Source organism: Malaya genurostris, chromosome 3 (assembly GCF_030247185.1).
Source record: "Malaya genurostris strain Urasoe2022 chromosome 3, Malgen_1.1, whole genome shotgun sequence".
Taxonomy (NCBI): Eukaryota; Metazoa; Arthropoda; class Insecta; order Diptera; family Culicidae; genus Malaya; species Malaya genurostris.
Window position 1 is genome coordinate 282,432,616 of NC_080572.1, and position 16,390 is coordinate 282,449,005.

The following is a 16,390-nucleotide window of genomic DNA, read 5'->3' on the forward strand; positions in this document are numbered from 1 at the left end:
GAAGGGAAAAACATGTGCACAGTTATTTGGAAAATCCATTGTGGTCTGCATCTAGGCTAGCTAAACAGCTGAAATTGCCCAGAAATCCGTATTATGGCGCGTTATCAAACGGTATAAGGAAACATTGACGACGATTCGGAAGCATCAAGCCAATCGTCAGAGTGGAACTGTCAACCGGAAACTGCGTGGTAAGATTTTGAAGACGATTGAGAGGAATCCTAATCTGTCGGACTGTGATTTGGCCAGAAAATTCGGTGCTGCCCACAGTACCGTGAAGAGAACTCGACTCCGGGAAAGAATCAAGTCGTATCGAGCTAGCAAACAGCCAAATCGGACCATAAAACAGAATAGTGTATGACCAGGTGCTGACCAAGTTCGACGGGTGTCTTCTGATGGACGATGAAACCTATGTCAAGGCTGACTTCGGGCAAATCCCAGGTCAAAAATTTTACTTAGCAACGGATGGGGGTGGATGTTCCAGCCAAATTTAAATTTATTTTTGCCGATAAGTTTGCAAGAAAATTTATGATTTGACGGGGCATTTGCAGCTGTGACAAAAAAAACGAATGTTTTCGTTACAAATAAGACAAGGACATCGGAACTATACCAAAAAGAGTGTCTCCAAAAACGAATTTTGCCGTTCTTTCGATCCCACGACCATCCCGTAATGTTTTGACCAGATTTGGCAAGCTGTCATTACAGCAAAGTCGTTCAAGAATGGTATGCAGAGAAAGGGGTCCAGTTTGTTCCGAAAAAACCTTAACCCTCTCCCAACTGCCCCCAGTTCCGCCCTACTGAGAAATACTGGGCAATCATGAAGAGGAGACTCAAGGCAAAGGGAAAGGTTGTCAAAGACATCAATCAGATGACGACCTGGTGGAATAAGTTAGCTAAAACGATGGACGAAGAAGGTGTGCGCCGTCTAATGAGCCGTGTTACAGGAAAATTTAGAGAATTCCTTCGAAACCGTGACGAATAATTTTATCCGTATTTTTTCTTAAAGGTATGAAGAAAACGCTATATTTGTATAAAAAAAAGATCTTGAATTCAATAATAAATAACTGAAATACAGGCAAATGTCTTTGTTCCAATTCTATCTGTAGCAAGCTTTAAAACCCGGCCTAAAAATTTGAACTTTTGATAGAATTGTCAGATCGACTAATGACATACCGCGTTGGAATCGCCACTCTAAGACAATCTTACCAAAAGAACTTGCTGACAGCTAACAATTTACATTCAAAACAATTTCTTCGCTTTCAATAATAAAAGCTACGCTGCTGGCACATTTCACGGTAAATGGATGCGTTAAAAAGCAAAATTGTCGGATTTATGCCACTGAAAACCTTCAAATAATGGAATAATTGAGGCTGTACGACAAAAAAGATACAGTTTAGTGTGGTGCTATCGAGCCATGATAGGTTTCAACAGGACGGTGCAACATGCCATACAGCTCGACTAACAATCGATTTTTTTTATGAGATAATTGTTTCCAAACGATGGAAAACGCCGGAAAAAAGGCATATTTTTTTCTCAAGGTGGCCATTAACTCGATAATATTTTCAAAAAAATCGCTGTAAGATATCTACCTAGATAAATTGTAATCGAAATGAAAATAAATAAAAAAAGTTTTGTTCGGAAACAAATGTTTTCACTTTAAATGGACCACCCTGAAGATCGAACTTAATCTATTGGTGAGTCAGAAATTTGAAACGTATTTATAGAAAAACAATTCAAAAAATTTTCAGTCTCAGTTTCAACACCAACTGCTGTCAAATGTACGAATTTGACGGTAGTTGGGGTCGAAGCTGGATTAGTTTTAGCTTCAAGCGTAAACGACATTAGACTGACTCATGAAGTCTCGTCATAATTACCAATCTCTCTGTGTGTCAAAGTTGGTGATTACAGAGAACTAGTGATCATGGATTTCTGATTTGACAGGAAAGGAACAGCTGTTTCAAATTTTTTTTTGCGTTTGATGAGGGAAACCAACCGTTCAGTCTGGGTTCCATCGTATTCCAAGGTCGTTGGCAGTGCGGTAAAATTTCATTTTCAATCGAATGTTATTAGATGAAAATGAAATTTATGGCCATTGATTGTCAGCATATTCCGTCTCATTCATTTGACTTTTGCTATAATACTCAAATGAAGCTCCTAGAATTCATCGTCAATTGAATGATCGTACCTAGACATTTGAAGTTGTGCTTGCTCAGTTTCAAGAGCCAAGTGGTTTAGCCGTTTCATTGTCTTCCTTGTCTTCACTGGGGGTAGTGAGCAAGTTCGAATGAATAGGCATGGTTCTCATTTGAATTTTCTATTATCACTAGCAAGTTTAAATCGATAATTTTCCACTGTTTGAAACCTAATGAGAAGAGATGAAAACAGAAAGAGGAAACAATAAATTTATAATTTTTACGTTTCGTCTTTGACTCATCAGTGCCGAGCAGTTCAAATTGAACTGCTTAGTGCTAAACTCGGCAGTTCAATTTGAACCGATAAGCAGACGTAAAGTTTCTGCTATTTACAGAACACTTTTTTTTTGCAACGGAGTGCAATGTCTTTTCTGACGTGTCGAACGAAAACGTGTTTTCGACTATTTAGGACCGACGCAAGTTTCGTGATTTAGGAGTTAGCCAAATTTTGTGCTAGGGCACATAAACGATTTTATAATTTTTACGTTTCGTCTTTGACTCATCAGTGCAAAACAAAAAGTGTTCTGTAAATAGCAGAAACTTTACGTCTGCTTATCGGTTCAAATTGAACTGCCGAGTTTAGCACTAAGCAGTTCAATTTGAACTGCTCGGCACTGATGAGTCAAAGACGAAACGTAAAAATTAAGAAAACGGTTATGTGCTCTAGCACAAAATTTGGCTAACCCCTAAATGAATTAATTTATGTTTCAATTTTGTAGTTGATATTTTAGCTACCATGACTGATTTACCCTTTATCCATTATCTTGAACTAATTCGAATGTTTACATGAATCTGAGGGCCGCACTCTCAAACAATGGAAAGAGTTATTCTGTTATTTCAAGAAATCAACTTACTAAGGAATGAAAAACTGAATGCTGCTCGTTCGGTACGTCAGCGAAGGTTTTGTGTAAGAAATGTGAAGGTTACGGCAGTAGAGTGATCGTCAGTGATCATGCCACATTGTAATATGAGCCTTTAACACTAAATCTCCTCACACATTCCAGACCATGTAATATGAATATTCAAGACTAAATCTTTCACACACCCCAGACCACATGCACTTGACAAAATCCCGTAAAAGCACCATCCCACGAAAACCTACATAAAATAAATACATTACCTACATGAAGGCAACTAAAATATCAACACTTGCACTTTCCGGTGACCCAGAGAAAGAAACACCGTGGTCATAAAATTCGACTGCAGAAACAAGGAAGCATCAAGTTTCAAATCGTTATGTCATCAAAAAGGCAGAACACACAAAATAAACATAACCGACTGTGTCACTTCCCTCTTCTTGGCGTCCCTCATGTCCACAATTGAATACCAGCCAGCACGACCTAGAATAACAGTAACTCAGGAGCACACACTAACTCAAACCGACACTCACGAGAATAACCCAACATGCTATCGCCCTCTCCTCTCCGTATCACACCCGCTCACTCTCATCAAGAAGCTTATTTCCTCTCTTACTCACAAAATATACGATGGCGACACGATACAACGAGTCCCATTGGTTGAACCCGATTTACACTGCGCGTTCTAACTCCTCCTCCCAGATTCTCAGTAATCCCAATTGTAAAAACTAATTAGCTAGGCTAGGAGAGCATAGGATATATAAGTTAGCGAACTGATAGAAATAAATCAATCTTAATCACAACTTTAACCAGTTTACAACATTCGGTTTCAATTGAATAGTAATGAAGTTTTACGGCACTGGTAGTTGGTTAGTTTAGAGCGAATCCCCGACCTCATACCTACCCAAATCTACAACTCCGCGACACATATTCCAGAGAATCATGAGTCGTCGTCTTCCTGGTAAGTAGGTATCCGGCAAAACACTCCATCTTAGAATTTCGGATGCAATAAACTGACACAACCAATTACAATTTATTTAAAAACATTTACTTCTTTATTTAACTCAATCACTGGTTTGACAGTCGCTTAGGTTGTCGTTCTCATATTCTTTGTTTTTTTTTTTTTTCTGTGATGTAATATATATGCAGTGTTTTTTTTTGTTCTTGTTCTTGTTCATGTATTCTAAACATACTGCTTTTTTTTTTGGTAGCAATTTTAGTATATCCTAACGGCGAATGAATGAAGTGTCTCTGTCTCTGGCTGTCATAGATGCATTCCCGTTCGGAGAGTTGTTGTGGTTGGTTTTTTTTTTACCAAACCGGTTTTTACAGTTATCCTAAAATAGTATCTTTATTCGTTAATTTCTCCTACGGATTCTCTCGGCCGTTCCGGCGATCCGGACAATAAAATCTAGTTAATGGGATGTTCGTGTAAAATATGATCGCCTCCAAACAGACAACAAATTGGTACGAGTGACCCGGGGTTAGTTCAGTATCCCTTTTTTTTCTATTTCTTACTCTTTCTCTCTCTCGCTCTCTATCTTTTGAACCAAACACAAACCAGCAGATAAAATCGGGCTTCCTGTTAAATTTATACACATTTTCTTAACCTTACCTAAGCAGTTAGATTTACAATTTGAAACTTGAATTTTGCATATTTTTCCCATAGCCGGAGGCCTTCGAAACATAAAACACTTAGCGTTATAGTAAATTATGTTGCTGCATCTGTTAGCATCTGCGTGAATCCGGCTAGTTCCGACGTCACGTGGCTTTACGGCGATTCGATTCTGCTCTGCGTTGATGGGGTCTTTCTGTAGACAGAGAGAGTGTATTTACAATGCAAACGCTGTTACACACGCTGACCGACCATTATCATAAATTTTCCCCTTTTCGCGTTTGCTCCACATCATTTAACTTTTGCGCTTGCGATCAATCAGTTTTATCACATTAAATTCCCTCGTTTAGCAAGAAAAAAAAAGTAATGAAAATGTTGAATCAACTAGTTTTGCTCCGGTTCCAGTGGAACCAATTTTCTTTTGTCGCTTTAATTCCGGCTCGATACGCTTACTTCTTTCCTTGGGTAGAACCAGGGGGGGGGGGATTACTGCGGACACAACTCGCCGGTCAACTTTTTCATTGGCGCAAACTGATGATTCTATGAGTTTAGTTCTTTTTTTTGCTCTCGTAGCCTTAGTCCGGGGGTTTGGAACCGAAAAGCCATTCGCAAGATTTATACCCCCTTACTTTACTTCGGTGCTACTTCGAAATGGACTGAGCCCAGCTTTTTCCTCGGTCAGTTCCCGGGATAAATCTTAATGGCAGTGCTTTTAATTTTGGGCCACCGAAAAAACGGATTTAATTTCGGTTCAATTTGGCGGAAGATGGAATCTTTTCCAGTGCAGAGGATTTTCCCCCCAGCGCACGGGGAGTTGGGGGCCTGATTTATCGGTCCGCGTTTGTGAGTTACTGTGAGTTCGAATTCAAGACGAACGAAAAAAAAACTCAATCCTTTCGATGCTTGAAGATGAACAAGCTCCGTTGGCACCTTCTGCAAATAATTCAAAATTGCTTTTTCCCGTTTCTGCCGGAAAGCTGCAGACGGGGTTCTCCGATTCCAAATTGTAATTAAAACCTGAATTCAAAGCCGAGTGACGCTGCTTTTGTTCCACCGCCCACGTTAAATCCCTCCCACATAATTGCATTATTCAACGCAACGATTCTCCGGAATCGTGCCGTTTCAACTTTCTGACTGGATAATCTTCTCACTTTTCCGGAGAGGCAGAGGTAGCGGCACACAAAAAAAATCGCACATGTCGGGGATGAAATAACATATCAGTTTTCAGGGTTCGTGTTTTTTTTTTGCTCTGCTCATTCCTCATGACGACGATGATGATGATGATGATGCTGGAAAATAACCCCCCCATGAGAACCAACATCCCAATTACAGGAGGTAAACAGAAATTCGTAGCGGCTTCATTCGGTTCAGTTCCGGTGGCGGGGTTGTGCAAGGGTTTGAAGGGTTTCGCTCGATGGATGTTGACTTGGTTCGAATTCGACTGGCGAAGCCATGGCGGCGATGTTGTTGATCAGACTCACACAGCCCCTCCGTGTAACCCCTCATGGAATAACCGGTCAACAGAACAGGAGCATCAACATCATCATTGCAGAGGCACTTTCACCGCGCTTCTGCTGCTGCTACTACTGCAAGCGCATGCAACCATCCCAAATCCCTACCGAATAACAACAGGACCAACAACAACAAAAAACCACCATCGCTAATAGCAGCGAGGCCGCAGTAATCCCTCCTCGTTTTTTTTTACTGCTGCTGGCTACCAGGCATATTCTGTTATCGTTTACACAAAAAATAATTTGCTAGCATACATTTGTTTAAATTTACCAGTGACCGGTAACGTGGCGTTTTTTTTTTTGTTTTTGGTTTTTGTTTCCACCTGGCCACCACTTTGGTTGGCTAGGTGCTATGGACACGAAACCACAAAAGCACTGGTTCTATATTGTTCGTTTTTTCACCTCCTCCAATCCGTGGGGCTTTCCGGATATTTTTCTCGTGTTCCCACTGGGATCGGGTTGCTTCCGCACAGTAATTTGCTATTCGAGATGAAGTGAACCGACAGAACAGGGCACAGAAATCAATAAATTAAATGAATACGTAAAATATTTTCCTCTCAATAATAATGCTTCGCACTCTATCGCGTACATTAGTAACACTACACACAAGTGGGGTGTGGGGGGGGATGTAAAATAAAAAGAAAACACTTACACACACGGACACGAACGGGGGGAGGGGGGAGGTTCAATAATGATGCGGTGGTGTGGTCTAAATCAGCGGTGACTGCAGGGTTTCGGTTAGCAAGCGACGAACCTTCGGTGGCCAAATGAACAGCACAGAAATGACAAAAGTGATGATCAGCGAGGCCAAATCACGAACGGCGGCATACCACAAAAGTCCACGACGGGTGACCGATGTGCGATCACCGATGAGCAGGGAAAGTAGTGCCATTAGCAGAACGATACCGATAGCGCCGGTTCCGGCCGAACCGTTCTTGGAAGCCATTGCCTTGGCGGCCGTCTCCAGGCAGCTGCGGAACTCACGGTAGTCCAGTCGCGTTATGGCACAGTAGTGATTGAGCAGGCAGACCCCCTCGCAGGACTGCGTCGAGTGGCGGACCGAGTTGGCCCGGTAGTATCTGGAAGTAAAGGGCAGAAAACGAAACGGGACAGGTTAGTTCGGCGGTTTCAACGGAGAAGTAGGAAAAAGGCGGGTGGGTAATGTCAGTGACACAACTCAATGACGTAAATACGGATGAAATAGACTATACTTTTTTGAATATTGGCGATCGCTCCAACTCATTGAATGATCGTGTGAACTGCATAATCTTCTTCTTTTTTACCCGGCGTTGAATTACCCGGCGTTGCACGGAAATGTTTCTGGATGGTAATGCCGCGAACAATGTTTTCGAAATTGTCCTGCCCAGTGAAATACTGATTGTGATGATTGTGATGAAGAACAACTTAGACGGCAACCCGATTGAACAGTACTCCGTACATGTCCAGATTCCTTACGGCCAGTGTCTATTCTCAGATCTAACAAAAATCATAATTTTCACGGTATGCTCGTCATATCGAGTCAGTTTTTTGTTGTTATGTTTTTCGTAGAATTCGATCAATTTTAGCTTACATTTCCCATGCTAGTCTTCCTCTTCCTTGAAATAACTGGTAATCTTCTTTGATGTAAAAGTATTATCTGTATTTGTAAAGAAGCATCGTTTTTCGTCGAATAATTTTCACATTTAACTCCCCTAAACTTACTACAACTCTCCTCCATGATAACCCTTATGATTACCCTCTGAGTAGTGTAGAAAGTATCTATGCTCTTCAAAAAGTAACGATTTCCACCTTTAGTCTATGTGCCAAACTTGGTGGCGATTCGTTTGGCTGTTTCGTAGTTGAATTATGAAAATTACATAAACTCGCGTTCAAAGGCAGATAAAGATTAATATTCCCTTAATTCTTTGAATTCCCCGGCGGAAGATAACCAGATTTTTTGAAATTAATAAAAAAAACCCTTCTTATTCCACCTAGTGGTGTGATAATGCCTTTCTCTTCTTTCATAACAGTCTCATGAAAATATGTTTCATATGTTATAAAATAAATTTAGACACCAATTGATTCAGATTGATTCGAGTAGTTCACAAAAGCATGCTTCAGTATTTATGTCACACAGTCAGCATCATTTTTCCAAACTAGTGCTTGACATTTGCGTTGCCTATTTGTAACCAGTGAGGCTAATCTAAAAAAGCCTTCTTAGTCCACTTAGTGAAATTTTCATATATCTTGAAAAATCACCATAGGGGGGAGTACATGAAATTTTCGAAATCGAAAAAAAAATTTTGATGCCAAAAGGCTTAGAATTGCATGAAACGTCGAGATTTAGTGTCATCTCGAAAAAAAAATTTTTTGAAAAAATCGACTTTTTGGGACTATCAAAATTTTTGCAAAAAATTTTTTTTTGAGATGACACTAAATTTCGATGTTTTATGCAGTTTTAAGAGTTTTGGCATCAAAAAAAAATTTCGATTTTGGAAATTTCATGTACTCCCCCCTATGGTGCTTTTTCAAGATCGAAAATTGTCAAACCTTTACCACCGGGCAGCACCCCTTAAGCATGTCCGATTTAGGTCAAATTTTGCATGAAGGCTTTTTTCGAGGTGCTTAAACTTTTGAGCACTAGAACTTTACGAAAATAGAGTTGATCCCAAAATTTTGGCACCCATATATATATAAGAGCGGTAAAAATCAACGTGTTTTGTCGGTTACGTCACTTATACCATCATATATCTGGAACCAAAAGTCACAGCCATTTGATCTTCGAACTTGATCAATGGCCCGACAGTAGCTTTCAAACGAGCCCAAGTTTGTTAAAATCGGTTGAGCCATCTCTGAGAAAATTGAGCGCGTTCAAATATCTTCGAAAAGTGCACACACATACACACACACACATACATACACACACACACAGACATTTTCCGATCTCGTCGAGCTGAGTCGAATGGTATATAACACTATGGGTCTCCGAGGCTCCGTTCGAAAGCCGGTTTTTCCAGCAATTCTAATACCTTTCTATAGAGAAAGGCAAAACACTATCTAGCACGACATTGAAATTTTTGCCCCTCTCTGGATTTACAAAATATGGGACAAAAATTGATTTTTAAAACTTCCTCCTTGCAATCTCCCCATCCAAATCTCTCCCTTTGTTTGACGATAAATAAAATAATTTTTTCAAAAAGCACCCCGTTTTAGAGGCACTTGCTTCAAACTCCACCCTTTTGATCACCTCTGTAATGAACATCTAAGCTCGTCGAGATAAATCTGATCATCTGAATTCGATTATCGCAAAATTCGAAACATTTTGCTTCAAATTCCCCCTGTTAGCAAACACTTACAATATCCCCCACCTTAAAATATCCTTATTGCAACCTAACACATGGATCAATAAGTCCCGAGACTAACAATGGAAACAACATTTTTTTTGCAACATTTTTTTTTATTCATCAACATAATCACCTTTTAGGGTGATACAATGGTTCCGAGGTTTTTCCAATTTTTCAATACCATGTTTATAAAAAAAATTATCTTTCGCTTCCAAATAAGCTTCAGTTTCAGCGATGACCTCCTCATTTGAGCCAAATCTTGTTCCCTGGAGCATTTTTTTAAGATCAGCAAAGAGCCAGTAGTCACTGTGGGCTAAATCTGGCGAGTATGGGGGGTGGGGAAGCAGATCAAAGCCCAATTCGTTCAATTTCGCCATTGTTTTCATCGACTGGTGGCAGGGTGCATTGTCTTGATGAAAAAAAGATTTTTTTCTCTGCATGTGCGGTCGTTTAAATAGCGATAAATTGCTTTCTGAATCATCGACTCGTTGCTGTTTTTGTTCCATCGAAAGCAATCGCGGCACCCACTTGGAAAAACCCTTTTTCTTGCTCAATTTTTCATGAAGAATAGTAAATACACTTCCATATGATATCTGTGTCATCTCAGCAATCTCACGGAGCTTCACTTTACGATCTTCCATTATAATTTTTGTCACTTCACTCACATTTTTCGGTGTAACGGCTTCCACAGGTCTACCCGAGCGTTCCGCGTCATTTGTGTCGGTACGACCACGTTTAAACTCGGCGAACCACCGACAAATCGTTGCTTTTGATGGACAAGAGTACGGATAATATTTTTCAATCCATTGTTTCGCTTGCACGGTGTTTTTACCCATTAAAAAACAATGTTTTATCAAAACACGAAACTCCGTTTTTTCATTTTTTAAACAAACTACAAAACGACTTTACTCCAACCTCGATAACTCAGCTGTTTCTGATCGGATCGGCTTAAAATTTTGACCCGTTAAACAAAGGTTAATGACGTGGTTACTGGTTTACTACGAGCGCCATCTCTGCTTTAGTCTCGGGACTTATTGATCCATGTGTTATGAACATCAATAATAACTTTTGCCAAGTTAGGTATTGTTTCGGAGCTATGTTCGATCATTTCAAAAATTTGAGCTTTGCACCCCCTTGAATGAGACCCTTATTTTATCCTCCTCCCGCCCCTAAAAATACTCTTAGGATCATCTGAAGTGTAAATAATATCTGTACTTAGCAATAAGTATCATGCTTTGGAATAATCTATCAACTTCACATTAAACTTCCTTTTTTAGAGGCACTCATTATATCCACAAATATCCTTAAGACCATATTTCAGTTTTTCAAAAAGCATGTGTGGTCTTCAAAAAGTATCGACCTACCCCCATGTTAAGAACACTTGCTATACACTCCTGGAAATGATCATCTCTGAAGAGCAAGAAGTATCTGTGCCAAGTTTGATAGCAATCTGTTCAGTAGTTCCGTAGTTATGCCGTTACAAACATTACACCCCCTTTTTAGAGACACTTACTATATCCACCCCACACGAATATCCTTACAATCATATCTAAGTTGTGTAAAAAGTATCTATGGTCTTGGAAGAGTATCGATTCTCGTTAAATTATACAATTTCTTTCGTGACCCTTCTGTTAAAAATACTTGCTACGCTCAATATACTATCAAAGACACTTGCTACGCTCACTCCCTCATTAAAATACCCTTATGACCATCTCAAAAGAGCATTAAGTATCTGTGCCAAATTTTGTGGCAATCCGTTCAGTAGTTTCGGAATTATGCCGTTTTAAACATTACACCCCCCTTTTTCAAAGGCACTTACTACATCCACACCCCATATAATCATATCTAAGGTATGCAAAATGTTTCTATGGTCTTCAAAACGTATCGATTCTTGTCAAGTTATATGAATTTTCTCATGACCCCCCTTGTTTATGACACTTGCTACGCTCCCTCCCACATAAAAATAATCCGTAAACCATCTTTGAAATGCAAGAAGTACCTGTGCCAAGTTTGGTGGTAATCCGTTCAGTAGTTCCGAAGTTATGGCGTTACAAACATACAAACTTACATTTATTTTTATATATATATAGATAATAGCGAAACAAGTGTTGTTGCTAATGTTCTCTGGTATGCGTGGGTCGATCTTAAAATGATTTTTTTGTTCGAAAGGTGACGTTTATGGGGAGGTTTTAGGCATAAGGGGAGGTTTTAGGCATAGGTACATAAGGAAAATCCTTCGGGAAAGTAGAGAAAAACTAGAAAATTGGTTCGTTTAGAATTGGAAATGTTCCATTCGATGCATGCTAGATTTCTAATAATTGTTTGGCGCGTATCGAGTTATGCAATGTTGCTGCCCGCTGGAGAGCAAAATATGAATACTAGATTAATAACAAATTCTTTTGGCGCCAAACGAGTTGATTTGTGCAAAAATTTCACTGAGCCTACTTGATTCGCGTGTTTTACCTTTTTTTATATATATAAAAAATAGGTATAGAATTCGCTCAAACTTTCGAAAATTTTTCCGAGGCCTGGAGGGCCGAATGACATATACCAATCGATTCAGCTCGACGAACTGAGCAAATGTCTGTGTGTGTCTGTATGTGTGTTGTCAACTAAGAGGTCGAGATCTCAGAGATGGCTGGACCGATTTTGATCAAACTAGTCGCAAATGAAAGGTTTCCCCGTCACCCAGAACGCTATTGAATGGTTTTGAGATCGGATGTTTACTTTTTGAGTTATACGAAGTTTTATGTCAAAATTTTCAGTTTTTTGACAGTATCTGTCACAATTGACCTTGAAAACAGAATATGTTTTCAGACTTAGATTCCGCACGGTAATAGCTATCCAACAAGCCATAGATTGTTAAAATCCGTCCATTTTTAACGGAGATATCAATATTTTTGTGTAAACGACTTTTCCCCTTATTCCAGTAGTAGAAGTTTTGAGCGCTGTATGACAAAGAAATGCTTGGGAGCAACGGAAAACACGATTTTTTATACTGTCACATACAAATGTTTTTAAGTACCAAAAAGACTGTGTACAGCATCCTTTTTCATGACATTTAGTCTCGGACCGATTTTAGCACGGCTCGTTTTTGGCAACATAATCGTTCGAATATGGCATTTATAAACCAGATGATATCAGCATTTTCGAGTTGAAAGTAATTCCATAATTATATTGATTTAAACTACTTACAGCAATAAAAGCTGGAAGAACATAACATCCATATACCATTCGAATCAGTTCGTCGAGATCAGCAAATGCGTGTGTGACAAATAATTTCACTCAATTTTCTCGGAAAATTTCTTTTCAACAAATTCAGATTCATATGAAAATACGTATGCTCCAAAACAAAGTTCCTGAATTTGGTTCCGACCTCTGGTTCCGGAACTACAGGATGATATGTGAAACGAAATTAAAACTGTGTAACTCATTTTTGTCGTAGATGGCTGAACCGATCTAAGATTCAAACGAAAAGTGTAAAGATTCTGTAAAACATCTTGCTTTTCAGTCAGATCCAACTTCCGGTTTAGGGGATACAGGGTGATTGGTATAAAAATGTTTATTTCACATAAATTAATCAGGTTTATCGGGTTAGCAGATTTGGATAGTCGATAATCAAATAAACTTTTTTTAGTTTTAATGATATTCAGCTTTCGATGCAGAAAGCACCTAAAAATTTAATTCGTGCTATGATTTCTCAAAGATGTCTACACTGATTTTCAAACATTTTGAAACAAATGTAAACTATACAGTTACTCAGGTGAATTTATCTGACTTCGGCCATACCGATTTTAGAATTCCGGTTCCAGTATCGAATCGTTTCTCAAAGCTCAATCGTTTTCTCAAAAAAACCTAATCGAATTTCAGAAACAAAAATTCAAATTTAAATAAACTTGTAGTCCTATACAAAATTAATTAATTTTATCCAATTATGACTTCCGATTCTCGAATCACATGATGATGAATTTTTAAAATTCAAACCGACAATCCCGAAAAGCTTCAAAGTTGAACTCAAAACTGTTGTAATTTATTCGTCATATGGCCATACGAACCGGTTTGGGTTATGCTGGTTCCTGAATCGGCTCTGGAAGTACCTTAAATTACCGTAAACTCTAAAGTGGAACTTACTTCGACATATCATGGCATGTTTCATCGATTATCACACTTTTAGATTCAAATTCGATCCGATTTGCTGTTTCGACATTACAGAGTAATGAGTGATTAAAACCTTAAATTGTCGCTTAAAACGACGGTCATTAAAATAATGTCATGAAAACTTAAACACCGAAGAATATTCATGCAAAAACACAGTCGGATTGATAAAAAAAGGTATCATCTAACTGCTAGGTGGATTAAACACGTTTTTTTATTTCGAATCACATATTCAATTAAGTAAGGGCGCCAAATGAACAGCATACGGGTTTTCATTTTCCGATATATAAATTTGGGTTCAATACCGTGAAGTCAAATTATAAAACGACTATAAGAAAAGAAAGTGATTAACGTTTTTTAATGATTCGTTGTTTTACTAAAACTCCAGAAACGTGAATTGTATCTTCTTGGTAGATATAATTATTGCTTTCACAATGCACAACTCAAACACCAAAAACTGTTCGGCTCTCTACTTTTTGGAACGATTCCATTCGAATTAGAAGGATGTTTTCTGTTTTTTTTTCGGCTTAAATTTTTCATAAGCATTTCCCGTGCTATACCTTTGAAGGATTTATTGGAAATCGAAACGACCTCCAAATTTCGTCAATTGTTTCAAATTGCAAGTTCGGTTATTTATTTGAGTCCAAACGTCTTCAATTGGCCCAAACGCGATTCGAATTATATCAACCCAGAGTATTCCGAAATTTCAAATTATTTGCATTTGAGTAGCTATGAACAGTTTCGTCCAATATACTCGAACCATCCCGTTTGCCTTCTGTTTTTAAATTACATCGATTGAACCGAGATTTGGGAACTCATCGACATGTTTTACCTATGTTTCCGTTTCGAGTTGTACACCCTATCATGCCCCTATAGGAGCACTACTGGAGAACTAGGGACACTAGAGTTCATCATGAGTTTGTTTTATATTCCTGTTAGGATGGGCATGCGTTTTGGTTCTATTTATATATTGTAAATTTATATTAAAATATATTCATTCTATTGTAAATTAAAAGGTACTAATAATTATCAGAGATAGAATAACAGAACATACAGTTTACATTGTCAAATATTCAAATATGTATAAATAAGGAATTGAAAATATTGTGCTAACATCTAGATCTAAAAACTAAAACACTACAAATACACTACACGAAAATTGCTGCACTATGCACCTGAAAAAAAAACCAGTTCAGTGGAGATAATCCGGTAGAGAGCTTGATAGGCTAGAATTGAAGGGTTATGTCGGTCTTATTGAATAGATAGCCAACGTGAATGGTCGTTAGTCAACCGACCTGGTGTTGAAGTTTATATAAAAGTTCAAATAAGTATAAAAAGCAAGACAGTTTGGAATCACCTGGAAGTGAAAACCTCTGTTCTAGTGAATTGATAGACGAAAGTCAGGTAAATTAGTACGAGAAACTTGCTTTCTAGTCGAGTCCTAACCTCAAGCTTCTCTACCACCACGCTAGGACCAATTATACTACTATTAAATTATCGGCTTGGTACGCACTACCGCGGTCCACCTCAACCTTCGAGGTCGTATGCGTTCACTGGGAAAGTTACGACGGGTTACAGATTATTCCCAACGCCCGATATCCCCAAATCTGAACACACGACTAAAGCGGTCCACTGAAGCTGTCTGTCTACCATCTTTGAGGTCGTACGCGCTCGAGAGGGAGGCTACGACAAGCTGGACAATTAAGTAACATCACATTCGAGACCCCGGAAAGCATAGTAGCAGAGCAGCAGAACAGAAGGTTGGCCGACCACGTGCACCACCAGAATACATCATCACCCACATACACACCCACACACCTTAGTGAGTAGAATATATGCTTAAAAAAAAGATAAGTGAGTGTTTAAACTAAATATATCCGAACTCTTGATTTCTAAGTAGACTCGGAGCCGACCTTGAGAGCCTTCGAGTTTCTCCAGATCGAGCTGGTGCAAGAAAAGAGACCGTGAGAGTCCACCCCAGACGGTCCCCGTGGCTCGACCAGGGACTAGGGGTAAACTTTACTCTGCCCGTCTGCCACAGTAACACCTATTCGAATGATTCACTCTCTTGCTCATAAACCGTCAAACTGATTTTGGTTGTATTTTGCTTGAATCATTTGGGACTTTTAGGAGCAGAAAAGAACTGCATTAAAGTGCGAAGTGTGTACCTGAATTGGGGAAAAAATGTTGAGATCGAGTCAAAAACAATGATTCATTTTTACAGAACACTCTACGATTGTACTTCACTAATTTCGAGCAATCATGAGGGTCGCTCGATTATTCTAATTTAAGAGTATTCGAAATAATTTCCATCCAAAGATAATTTTTGAGCTGTGAGAAATTCACAGGGACAGCTACAGGTACAGAAATAAAAGGAACAAGTAAAGAAGGTACAGGAACAAGTGCAGAAAGTACAAAACCAAGTACAGGAATGAGGGAAACAAGTAAAGGAAGTACTGGCACAATTGAGTGCAGAAAAAGGTACAGAATGTGCAGATGGTACAGATATAAGTGCAGAAGTTACAGGACCAAATACGGAAAATACGTGAGCAGGTATAGAACGTACAAGAACAAATTCTGAAACGAGCACAGAAAGTATAGGAACAAACACACAAATTACAGAAACAAGCACACAAAGTACGAAATAAAGTGCAGACAATAGAGGAATAAGTACAAACAAAAGTTAAAAGTTCAAAAGTCAATCGCAATTGGAATAAATGGCAAATTACAAGAAGAAAAG

At 38.9% G+C, this 16,390-nt stretch overlaps 1 protein-coding gene across 1 annotated transcript in view; it reads right to left on the reverse strand.

Annotated features, from left to right (window-relative positions):
* Window positions 1-4,534: 4,534 nt before the first annotated feature.
* The window catches only part of LOC131437484 (acid sphingomyelinase-like phosphodiesterase 3b), a 241,104-nt gene continuing 229,248 nt past the window's right edge, over window positions 4,535-16,390 (reverse strand). Inside the window, exon 10 of the mRNA XM_058606862.1 lies at window positions 4,535-7,251. Coding sequence (XP_058462845.1) covers window positions 6,882-7,251 — 370 coding nt within the window. The 3' untranslated portion in view covers window positions 4,535-6,881. The remainder of the gene's footprint in view (window positions 7,252-16,390) is intronic.